This window comes from Vulpes vulpes, chromosome 8 (genome assembly GCF_048418805.1).
Source record: "Vulpes vulpes isolate BD-2025 chromosome 8, VulVul3, whole genome shotgun sequence".
Classification (NCBI taxonomy): Eukaryota; Metazoa; Chordata; class Mammalia; order Carnivora; family Canidae; genus Vulpes; species Vulpes vulpes.
Genome location: NC_132787.1, coordinates 35,526,580 through 35,538,526, shown reverse-complemented (window position 1 = coordinate 35,538,526; position 11,947 = coordinate 35,526,580). Strand labels below are relative to the sequence as shown.

The following is an 11,947-nucleotide window of genomic DNA, read 5'->3' as shown; positions in this document are numbered from 1 at the left end:
AGAGAGTTACGAAGTACAGTTTGTCCTCTGCCTCTGCCTGGGAGTGCTCTGGGTATATGAAGTCTCCCAGCAAAAGCAAATCATCTCTGTTACAACCTTTGCCGTGACACATACAAAACATCTGTTCTGGGCCATTGCTGTAGAATCATTGAGTGTTTGAGGACTGTGTTCTTCTGTTCTTTCTCTGCTTGAACGTTTTTCTCCAATAAGTTCTAGGTTATATCTGCACATGTCTCTAGTGATCTGTGCCCCCTTACATGGCACCAGTAATATCCAAGACAATTTTTAAAACTATTTCTGTAGTTGGCAGATATAGAGAAATGAGAAAAAGGAACAAGTATAAGAGGAAGAACGACTTTCACTCTTGCAACTATGTCTGAGGCCTCTGATAGGCTGTAGCTCCTTTGTATACACACAGGATTGGGACAGTGAAAAGAGAAGTTAAAGCTTATAAATTTAAGCTTTGGTTTATAAACAGAAGTTTAAAATCATAATTATTGTTTAACATTAAACTTTGTTGGTTCACCTTCATCTTTTTTTTTTTTTAATAGTTTGTTGGGCTATCTTTTCATAGCCATCAATGTCTGAAGAAGTTACTTATGCAGATCTAAAATTTCAGGACTCCAGTAAAGGGGAAAATATCCATGAGTTTGACACAGTTGGGATAAAAGGTAAGATTTTGAGCTTTGGATGTGTTGTAGGTTGAGCTTCCCATTTTTACCAAAATTACTAATGCACAAAATAATTATGAAGGGTTGATTTTTTTTTTTTACTAAAGGTGCTAATTAAAAAAAAGAAAGGTGCTAATTAGTGCATTGAATACTCAATCTTTTACAATGTTTCTATGCTGTAATGCCATACTCAAGATAATTAGGATAGGATAATGGCTTGATTTTATTGGATTATGAAACATTTTTTCCCCTGTAAAACAAGGGCCTATGTTGTCCAGGAAAGTCATGGTTTTGTAAGTGCTTCTTTTTTATAAGAAAATGCTAGCCACAAATATAATGGTAAAACTGGCTCTCATCTTTCTTCCTATGTGATAGGCACTATCCTATCCTCATAAGGTAGAAATGAGCATCTCTGTTTTACAGGAAAGCAACAGTGGCTTCAGGGAGTACATGGTGTGTTTGAGCGTCACATGCATGTCTGTGGATTGGGAAAGACTCTCTATTGACCCATCAGAATTATGGAGGAGAGGTTTTGGAAACCATTGGATGTCCATTGGACATTTAAGTCCATCATTTGACCTTTTGAAGTCTGTGTTCTCATCTATAAAATGGAGATAACAAGGCCTATTTAATTATGAGCTTGCAGCCATAATTTAGTGTATGCTACATGTGCCATTTTGAAAAGGCTAACATGTTTAATGATTATTTCATGAGGTTTAAATTAAAGATAGATAAAGATGAGAAATATACTCACAAAATGTTTTTTTATCAGCCAGAATTTCACTACTCATTTTTTATTTATTAATTTAGTCTCGTTATATATTTCTCTAATATTTAAAATTGGCCACACTTTTCAGTTCTGGTGACCACAAATGAAAATGAGGGAATCTCAAGAAGAATGACAATAATAAATAAGTTTGAGAATATTTTTCTGAAAGGAATATTAGAAGGAATTAAAGTTCTGTTACTTTTAAGCTGCTCCAGTTTGATCACTACCTTCAAACAAATCAAATTTTATTCATAAAAAGATACTAAGTGATCCTTTGTAGCCATGTATGACTAAGTGGAAGAATCTGAACTTAAAACTAAACAGTGAGGAATTTTATTTCAACATTAAACTATAACTAGAGATAAAAGAGTGAGACAGTAGTATTCAGACCTATAAATTGGAATTTTGTGAATGAGCATGTTACTACACTGTTAGACATATTATTCATTTATTTATTGTTATTTTTAATGGAGTTTTTAAAGATTTTATCTATTTATTCATGAGAGACATAGAGAGAGAGGCAGAAGCAGGCTCCTTGTAGAGAGCCTGATGCAGGACTCGATCCCGGACCCAGGGATCATGCCCTGAGCTGAAGGCAGTTGCTGAACAGCTGAGCCATCGAGGTGTCCAGACTTGTTATTCATTTACTTACATAAATCAGATTATATCACTTCTCCTTAGCTTGCTGTTAGGTCTATTCATGCTTTGAATAATTAGCAAATTCTAAATAACTCAGGGAATATTATAGTTGAATGGGAATATAGCTCTTTTTTATAAATCTTTAATTAATTCATTTTCCCTAGGTATGAGATATATTTTGAACTAAAGTTGCTTATCTTAAGTATGGTATTTAAGAAGTGACTGCTTTGGTTAAACTGTTGAGAATAACTTAATAGCATGATAATTTATTTTAAAGTGATTCTTGCAGTCATATGATGGGATTAATATTTCCAGAATCTGACTTATTACTTAGAAATGGAAAAAATAATGTTTATTGGAGGTTACAAAATACTTAGATACATACATGCACCATAATTCCCATATGTTGAGCCTAGATATAGGGGAAAAAAGAAAGAAAAAAAGAAAGAAAGAAAGAAAGAAAGAAAGAAAGAAAGAAAGAAAGAAAGAAAAAAGAAAGAAAAAAGAAAGAAAGAAAGAAAGAAAGAAGAAAGAAAGAAAGAAAGAAAGAAAGAAAGAAAGAAAGAAAGAAAGAAAAAAGAAGAAAGAAAAGATAGAGAGGGAGGGAAGGAAGAAGGGAGGAAGAAGAAAAGTAAAAAAAGAAAAGAAAGAAATGAAGTATATGTGTGTGAAACAGAGATGAGAGACAAAATGAGAGACAGAGAGACCTCTAAAAAAATGTCATTTGATTTTCTACCAAGTCAAGTATATATTACCCCCCAATTTCTCCTATTTCTTTTGGAGTTTAAGTTAAATGAAAAGACACATAGAGGCCTGAAGAAAGAAAAGAGACAAAGAAACATTGGAAGATATAACATTCAAAACCACAATGTACCCCAAAGTTTTGTATTTAAAATTTTTTCCTCTAAAACTGTTTCCTTTCCCCAATCATCCTCATTTCACTAGATATAAATATAAATTCATATTTAATACAATCACCAGGTGTTTGCTATAGGCCAGCAATGTTCTAATTGTATTACCAATATTAAATCACTTAATCTATGATATTTTATGGCATTCTATTTTAGCATGCAAAAACTAAGATACAGAGACGCAAATGATTTGTTCAATATCTGACATGATAAGCAGTAGATCCAGCATTCAAGCTCAGACATATTAGCCCTAGGAATAATTTTGCTTTTTTTAAAAAATCACTATGCTATACTGCCTATAAGTGTGCATACTTATTTTCCACCCCCTTTATCAAGTAAAAGATCTCTCATAAACATTTCATAAATTTGTATTATAGATTCTAACTTCAAAATGTATTTTTAATCAATTCATGGGTGGTCACATTATCTAATCTTAGTAAAACAAACTACTATTCTCTCTCACATGGCATGCTACAGTAGTTTTCTTGCTATTTTCTCCGCTTCCAACACTGCTACTCTATAATTAATTCATTGTCCATATAAAGTAAAATCTTAAAAAAAAACCTCAATTATTTTCCTGTCTTCATTAAAGCCTTCCATTTGTTTTCCAAAAGAAGTCCAATCCTCTCTGGTTTAACAAAGCCTGTAGGTGATCTGTCTCCTGCATTTTTTACCTCCTCGAACATCATTTCTTGCCTTGGCCACAGTTTTTTAGCCATTGAATTTTTTTTCTATTTTTCAAATAGGTAAGGATCTTTCCCAGATTAGGTTTCTTTAACTAGATACTCTTGCTGCTTATAATCTTCTTCTCACTGATTTTGCAGGCACATTCCCATTGGCCATAAGATCAAAACTACATGCTCTCCATAATATAACTGTCTTAAAGCTGTGTATACCATAGCACAATGTGAGATCCCTATAATCTATTTATCATTCATCTATCTATCTAATCTATCTATCTATCATCTATCTATCATCTATTTATTTATCATCTGTCATCTCTATTATCTATCTATTTATTTTCTCTCACAATTATAATGTATTATCATGAGAGCAGGGACTTATATGTCTTGTTCACTTCTGTATTGTGAGCACCCAGAATAATGTGTAGTATATAGAAGATATTGAACCCATAACTTTAGTCTAATTGTATACATAAATAAATGAGAATATACTTCTTACAAAAGATAGTACTTGAAGCCACACTTCTAACCTTCTATAAGACCTTGATTATCTAGTTCTTTCACCATTAACTATTGCTAGAAGTCATTTTACATTTCACTTTCAATTCTTTCTATATTTCACAATATTATTACATCAGCAACTAAGAGATGTAGGATAAAGACCAGAAGTATAATAAGGTTATCACATTATTCTTGAATTATATTTTTTTGAAACATCTAGTATTCACATACACAAATGATGATAATTTAAATCAGGTGGTTATTTAATAATGATTAATTTATAATATAAAGTTTATGATTCCTCTTTTTTTTTTTTTTAAAAGGGGAATGATCTGTTTTGGGGCTTTAGTGTTTGGTAAAAAAAGAAATACCAACAGAAGTTTGTTGCTAAAACTATGAAGAAATCCTGATAAGGAAATGAAGTCAATCTGGCCTAAGGTCTGGCTGTTGGGAGGACACATGGAGATATTACAAAAGACACTCTATCATCTATGTTTCACAGCAAATTCTCAGCACTGGGGAGAAGGACATACATAATTGAAATTATTTGCTTTGTCAGTCACAACTGTCCACTCACAGAAGGAATACTCTGAATGACCTATTAGCTCCCAGCTACCCATTTTTCCCAAATTTGTATATTGTATCCAGATTGGTTTTCTCAATTCTCTTTTTAAAGCCCATTTTTTACTCTTTGTTTCTTGAATCAGCCTACCAATTAACAGCTTCTCCATTGAGAACCATTTTTGCATGCAAAAACATGAATAAAATGTTTTTTATGTGTTCTCTAGAAATTTTAAAATGTCCTTGAGTTTCTAGCAAAACACATTTTTTTACCAGAGACATGTTAGGAAAGAAATAAAGGTAAAATGAATGAATGGAAGGATGAATGAATGAATGAATGAATGAATGATTTGAATAAAGATGTATACCATTTCAAGGCCTGTCTGCTAATTTTGCTTTTCACAGCACCACCTGCTCCTTCCCATGGATGGTGTCAGAGAGTCTTGGCTCTTCTATGCCTTCTGCTGCTGATTGGACTAGGAGTCTTAGGAAGCATATGTATGTATTAACCTATGTTTTGATTGAAAGGGCTAACACCTAGAATTACATGAGTTTTACAAGAAAGTTTATTTTTGAATTGAGGCTTAGAAATGATTATTGGTGATAAAACCCCAAAAGGTATTGATAACTAGATACTTAAACATGGTAGTCAGTTTCCCTCACTCCCATGAAGGGACTACTTCCCTAGACCTTTAATTTTGTAATATTAGTTCAGCAGCAAGGATGATGGGTTGTTGAAGGGTTTTTTTATCATTTCTTTTTTTTTTTAATCTGGAGTTTACACAACTTTGAAGATAGAAATGGGAAAATTGAATAAACTACAAAATTTCAAAGAAGAACTTCAGAGGAATGTTTCTCTACAACTAATGAGTAACATGAATAGTTCCAAGATGATCAGGAACCTATCTGTCACACTGCAAGTAACAGCCACCAAATTATGTCATGAACTCTACAAAAGAGAACCAGGTAATCCTACATTCCTCTCTAAGCTACTTATTAGACAATGAACAAAACCTAGGTGTCACTTGAAAATAATTTCAACAATAGGTAGCAGCTTTTTCCTAGGATGCCATTATTTGGAGAAAGGAATTAAATGTGATTGACAGAGGACTCACTGATATTTCCTTGCAGTAAGAAGAAAAACAGGAAAAGTAATAATACCTGTAGGCCCCCAAATTATTAGAGGCTGAGAGTTAGTTAATAAAATATCAGACAGTATACAGTTTCTCTAATCTGACATTCACTACTGTTATTTGGGCACTGAGGTCAACAGAAGATAGACAGGAGATCATAAGTCACCTCTTTATATCCTTTTTAAAGGATTAGAAGAAAAAAAAATAAAGGATTAGAAGAGTCTTTTCTTTTTTATAGGTGATCTTATTCTTAAATTTCAGTCAATGTTTGATGAGAATCAATAGAAAAGAGTTAGGCTTTGCCTTTAGAGTTAGGAGGAATTGTTTTTTAAATATATCTAACAGTTTCTATAGCTATTATAACTAAAACATGTTCTTGGTGCTCTTGAGAACTCCCCCTAATATTCAATGTCAGGCAGCAAGAAACACTGTAGTTAGAGAAGGCAAGGCTGCTGTAAGGTTTTTTTTTTTTGGGTGGGGTTGATTCTTACTACACAATGATTTTGTGATTAGCCTTTATTGCCATGTAGTATTATAAAAAATGAAAAAGAAACATAAGTTAATCAATCATTTTTCAGGACTCTTGAGGTAAGAAAATATGCTGGAATACAATGGACATTTAATTTGGAATGTGTTCTTTATGTTTTGGACTGAGGATGCATTTTCTTCATCTTTCATGTAAAAAAGAAGAGAGACAAGTAAATTTGGTTAATTTGACATAGAGAACAATGGGAATAATAAGAATAATGGAGATTATCAACACAACCCAAATGAAACCATGTTCTTCTTCCAGAGCACAAATGTAAACCTTGTCCAAAGACATGGATGTGGCATGAGGACAGCTGCTATATACTAAAGAACAGTTATGAAACATGGCAAGAGAGTGTCATGTTCTGTTCTGCTCAAAATGCCAGCCTGTTGACAATTAAGAATAAAAGCGTATTGGTAAGGTCCCATGGATCTCTGTCTGTGAAGAAGGAAGCCACTTTTCCCATCATAGAATAGAGAGGAATGAGACATATTGGGGAAGATTTGTGCTAATCCAGACATGATTCTGGCTTAATTTAGTTAGAGTATGAAGTGGCTGAGACTTAGTACATTTATTACAGGGTAGGATAGCCAACGTGTCATCTAAAACCTTAGCTTAAGATGTTAACATCAGCAAAATCTCAGAGGCCAGACAGGTGGGGAGATATGGAGTGCCCAGTCTTTGGTCTGTGAACATTTCCAAAATTAAATGTTAGGATCAACTCTCAGAACATAATTTCTGAGAATTTCTCTAAAAACAGTTGATCAGGAGATCATTCCTGAGGGTTACCAATTCTGTAAAATCTAGATAAGAGAAGAATCTCTGTTGCCACCATTTTGTCTTATTTTTTAATAAGAGAAAAAGCTAACATATACTAGAATAAGAGGATAGGTTGAGTAAAATATGTATAAAGAAGTAGAATTAAGATGGGATGTCAAAGGCAAGTGTTAAGCAGATATATTATACTGACTCCTTGGGTCCCAGGAAGAGTGAGTTCTCTGGAAGATTTATTTATGTACTTATGTATTTATTTTCTTTTTTCTCGTATCTAAATAGAATCTCCATATTTTACTTATTCTTCAGCACTTCTGATCTCTCAGATAGTATTCACATATTATTTAAGGAAAAAATTCATTTTCCCAAAAATGTCAGCTTCCCTACTGTAAGAATCTCTATCATCCTTTACAGCTGTGGGGGAAATCAAACCATAATATCATCCACATCTAATCATTCTTAACTGATCCATCTTAGTTAGTCACTCAAAAAATGTCTGGAATATGAGGAAAAAAGAACTTTGGCTCTAAAATTCTGGACTGGATCTAAATTCTACTTTATAACCACTTCTCATTTGACTTGGATAGGTTTTTTTCTCCTACTTCTTCTGTTTCTATTAACTTGTGTTTATATTAATTAACCACATCTTTTGCTCCTGGACTAACTTCTACTGGATACGTGAATCTTGAAGTTTGTGACCTTCATTGACCTTAAGTTAAAGTAATGCATGGAATGGTAGATACTTTCCCTTGTGAAACAGTAACTGATAAATAACTGTCAGAAGAAATCTTACAGTAAGGAGCACTTTGTTTAGATTTTTTAAAAAAGATTTTGTTTATTTATTCATGAGACACAGAGAGAGAGAGAGAGAGGCAGAGACACAGGCAGAGGGAAAAGCAGGCTTCATGCAGGAAGCCCAATGCGGGACTCGATCCCGGGACTCCAAGATCACGCCTTGGGCCGAAGGCAGGTGCTAAATTAAACTGCTGAGCCACCCAGGGATCCCCCAGATTTTTTTTTCTAATGGCAGTACAATGTAAAAGAAAAGCAGTAGTGAAATGTCAAAAATGTTACTTTAAAACAGTAATTTGTAAGAAATTATGTTGTGAGGTAATGTACAGAAATGGGAGACAATCAGTATTTTTGTGGGAGGTAAACAATTATTTTTTTAAACATCTCTATTTCTTGTAGGAATTTATAAAATCCAAGAGGTTACGTAATTACTGGCTGGGATTATCTCCCACGTATGACAGAGATTACCAGAAACTGGATGAAACGATTATCTCCTCCAACTGGTAAGTTTTTGTTCTTTTTCAATTTTTATAGTTGGTTTGAGTACAGTGTTTTCACCAGGAGCATTGTAGCTTAGAACTAAAAATAGCTTCAATTGAAATTGCACTCTCAAATAACTCTTTTCTCTTAACTCAGCCTTCTCTAAAGTGTGTAATAATGCAAAAAATTACCACAAATATTCTCATTATCTTGACAAGTCACTAAGGAATTTATTTTTTTAAGATTTATTTATGTATTCATGAGAGACACAAAGAGAGAGAGAAAGAGAAAGAGAGAGAGAGAAAGACATAGACAGAGGGAGAAGTAATTTCCTGGCAAGGAGCTGGATGTGAGACTCGATCCCAGACCCTGGGATCACACCCTTGTCCAAAGGCAGATACTTAACCACTGAGCCACCCAGGTCTCCCTTGAAATGGCCATTTGGAATGAAAAATTTATAAATAGACTAGAACATTTCTAGTAAAGGGAACAAAATAAACATGGGCATGTTATATTGCATAGATGGTATGTATAAAATAATTTGTTTTGTAATATATTAGGAAATCTGGTTATAAATATATCATAATGAATAGATTCATATGCTATATTTGTTCTATTTGAAATAGGAGGAGAGGGGACAGTCAAGAAGTACATAAAAATCATGCTGAAATTCCATTTGCATTTTATAAGCCTTTAAATTTGAGAAGCAGACAGGATCAGACTAAAGAAAGAAACCAGAGCCTCAACATGCCCATGAATTCATACTTATTTGTTCTTTGAGGACACATTAAGCAGGAGTGAACACAGGGCAGTTGCGTTGGGGTCCAGCCAAGCTAAATCTAAACCCTGAGATTCCTGGACACTCCCCACAGTGGGTGAGAAGCAAATACAAGTTTTGATTGTTTTGTTTGCATTTTCCTTCAGACAAATAGTAGACCTGAGAATATGTGTCAGAAAGACAAGGCAGTTTTGTCTTTGGCAGTTTACAATGATGGAACAGAGCAGGGGACAATATATGTGTACAAATGGAGGACAGAAGAAAGTATATTTTAAAGATCTCAATTGGAGTAAAGGGACTAGAGATGAAGGTAGTGTGTGCATCAGAGGAGAGTACAGATGGAATCTTGTTTTGAAAAAATATAGAATTTCCATGTGCTTATTTGTAATTATTGCTAATGGGGAGGTAATCTACAGTGGAATAGAAAACATCATATATTTCAAATTGTTAAGAAATAATACCTAAATAAAAAGTACATAATAATATATATGTATATATAATACATTAGATAGGTGTATAATATATAGTTATATATGTGTAGGCAATGTATTTCCTTTCGTTTTTTTTCTTAATGTATTTTGGGATGTGTTTCTCAAAAGGGGCTATGATCAATGACATCTGTATCATGTCACTTCAAATAGGAAATTTTGCTTTTGAAAAATTAATTGATAACCATTTTTTATTAATGATCATTATTTATTGACCAAAGTATTTAATAAACTATATTTTTCCCAAAGGATAATATTTTCAATTTACAAGTTTGCCTTCGATGCATAGCCCCTGCTCAGTAATCTTGTATTAGGAGGTCATAATTATTCAAGAACTTCAGAATAAAATCCCTGAAAAATGGTTAGAGGGAAATGTTACTTGGAGATGATGTTGAACTGAAGATATCATATGTTAAGCTAATTCCTGACTTGGGTGATTATGAAAAATATTTGAAGAGACAGTGTTGAAGATTTACCAGAGAAGCCAGACTGGGGGATTTAATAGAATTGTATTATTCTAAATCATATTAAGTATTGAGGAAGGGAGATGGTACATCTGGAAGTAAAGGACAGCAAGTAGTCCAGATGTAAAAAAAAAAATGGAAAAGGCAGATTAAGTAAGGCAGTGTTTGATACTGCATATTTGTTGATAAATATAAGTAACTTGGGCACTCTTGATATTCCAAATAATAATTAAAATGTATTTTAGATAATACAGACCCAGGAGCAATGATATATTGGTAAATCTTTTTTCCTATGGATGTGTTTCAAATGTTTGACTTGCCAAGTGTAATTCTTTATTTTCTCTTTCAGGTTTATAAGAAACACAAATGATGTAAATGATAGGATGTATTGTGGATATATGGACATAACATATGTTTACTATATAGAATGCACTGCCAAACTGCATATCATATGTAAGAAGCTGGCTGATCGAGTCAAGATTGAGAACATGCTAATGAATGAAATACCAAATGAAAAATATAGTTAGCATTTCACTATTATCCTGTCATTAAAGCAACTTTTGGGAGCATACACCTTGTGGACCATGCAAAGGGAATAAAGATGCTATGAGATTAAATCTTTGCGTGTCTCCTAATAACATACAGTTTTAAACTTTCTTCTTTCTTTCACCTCATTTGCTGATTGAAAGGAACCCAAAGTCTTATCTTATCATCTAGATACAGGACAGATACAGTTGAGCATAAATAGAGTGTGTTGTGTGAACATACAGAAAACTCAAACTCACTTTTCCTGCTTTTCCAGGAATAAACAAGGTGAATACCAACCTTATACAACACCAGGGAAAATGAAATCTAGGAATATACACAAAGGATATACATCATGACCAATTGGAATTTATTTTAGTAACTAATACAGGTTGATTTACATTTTAGAAAAAAATAGAGACAAAAAAAACTGTTATTATTATAAAAGATGTAGAAAAGCATTTTATAAAATTTAATACCTCATCTCTCAGAAAACTAGAAGCAGGTTTCCCTAATCTGATAAAGAAAATTGACATTAGAGGGGAGGGGCAAGACGGCGGAAGAGTAGGGTCCCCAAGTCACCTATCCCCACCAAATTACCTAGATAACCTTCAAACCATCCTGAAAATCTACGAATTCGGCCTGAGATTTAAAGAGAGAACAGCTGGAACGCTACAGTGAGAAGAGTTCGCGCTTCTATCAAGGTAGGAAGACGGGGAAAAAGAAATAAAGACACAAAAGGCCTCCAAGGGGGAGGGGCCCCCAGGAGAGCCCCGTCCCGGAGAAGCAGGAGCTGCACCAACCTTCCCAGGCGGAAAGGGGCTCGCAGGGAGTTAGAGCAGGACCCAGGAGGGCGGGGATGCCCTCGGGCTCCCGGGGACACTAACAGGCACCTGCGCCCTGGGAGATGCACCGAGCTCCCTAAGGGCTGCAGCGCGCACAGCGGGAACCGGAGCAGGTCGGAGGGGCTCGGGCGGCGGCTCCGCAGAGGGGGCTGCGGGGCGGGAGCGCGGATCCAACAGCGGAGGCCCCGGGGCACAGGGCGCCGGGACACAGCCCAGGATTCGGCCTCCCCCGGGACAGGCAGAGGCCGGGAGGGCCCAGGACAGCGAGGACGCTCCTGCTCCGAGCTGAGCAGATCAGCGGCCCCGCCCTGGAGCCTCCAGGCCCTGCAGACGGAGAGCCCCGGAGCTACTGCGGGAGCTGACTCCAGGGTCCCAGAGCTGCCCCCGCCACTGTGGCTTCCTCC

General features: G+C 35.1%; 1 protein-coding gene across 1 annotated transcript; it reads left to right on the top strand.

Moving 5' to 3' along the window:
* The first annotated feature begins 407 nt into the window (after positions 1-407).
* On the top strand, positions 408-10,790 carry CLEC12A (C-type lectin domain family 12 member A). The gene is made up of 6 exons (XM_025995231.2): positions 408-671; positions 5,141-5,233; positions 5,513-5,701; positions 6,662-6,813; positions 8,363-8,466; positions 10,523-10,790. Exons 1-6 carry the CDS (start codon positions 581-583, stop codon positions 10,698-10,700), a joined length of 807 nt encoding a protein of 268 aa, XP_025851016.1. The 5' UTR covers positions 408-580; the 3' UTR covers positions 10,701-10,790.
* The last annotated feature ends 1,157 nt before the right edge of the window (positions 10,791-11,947 follow it).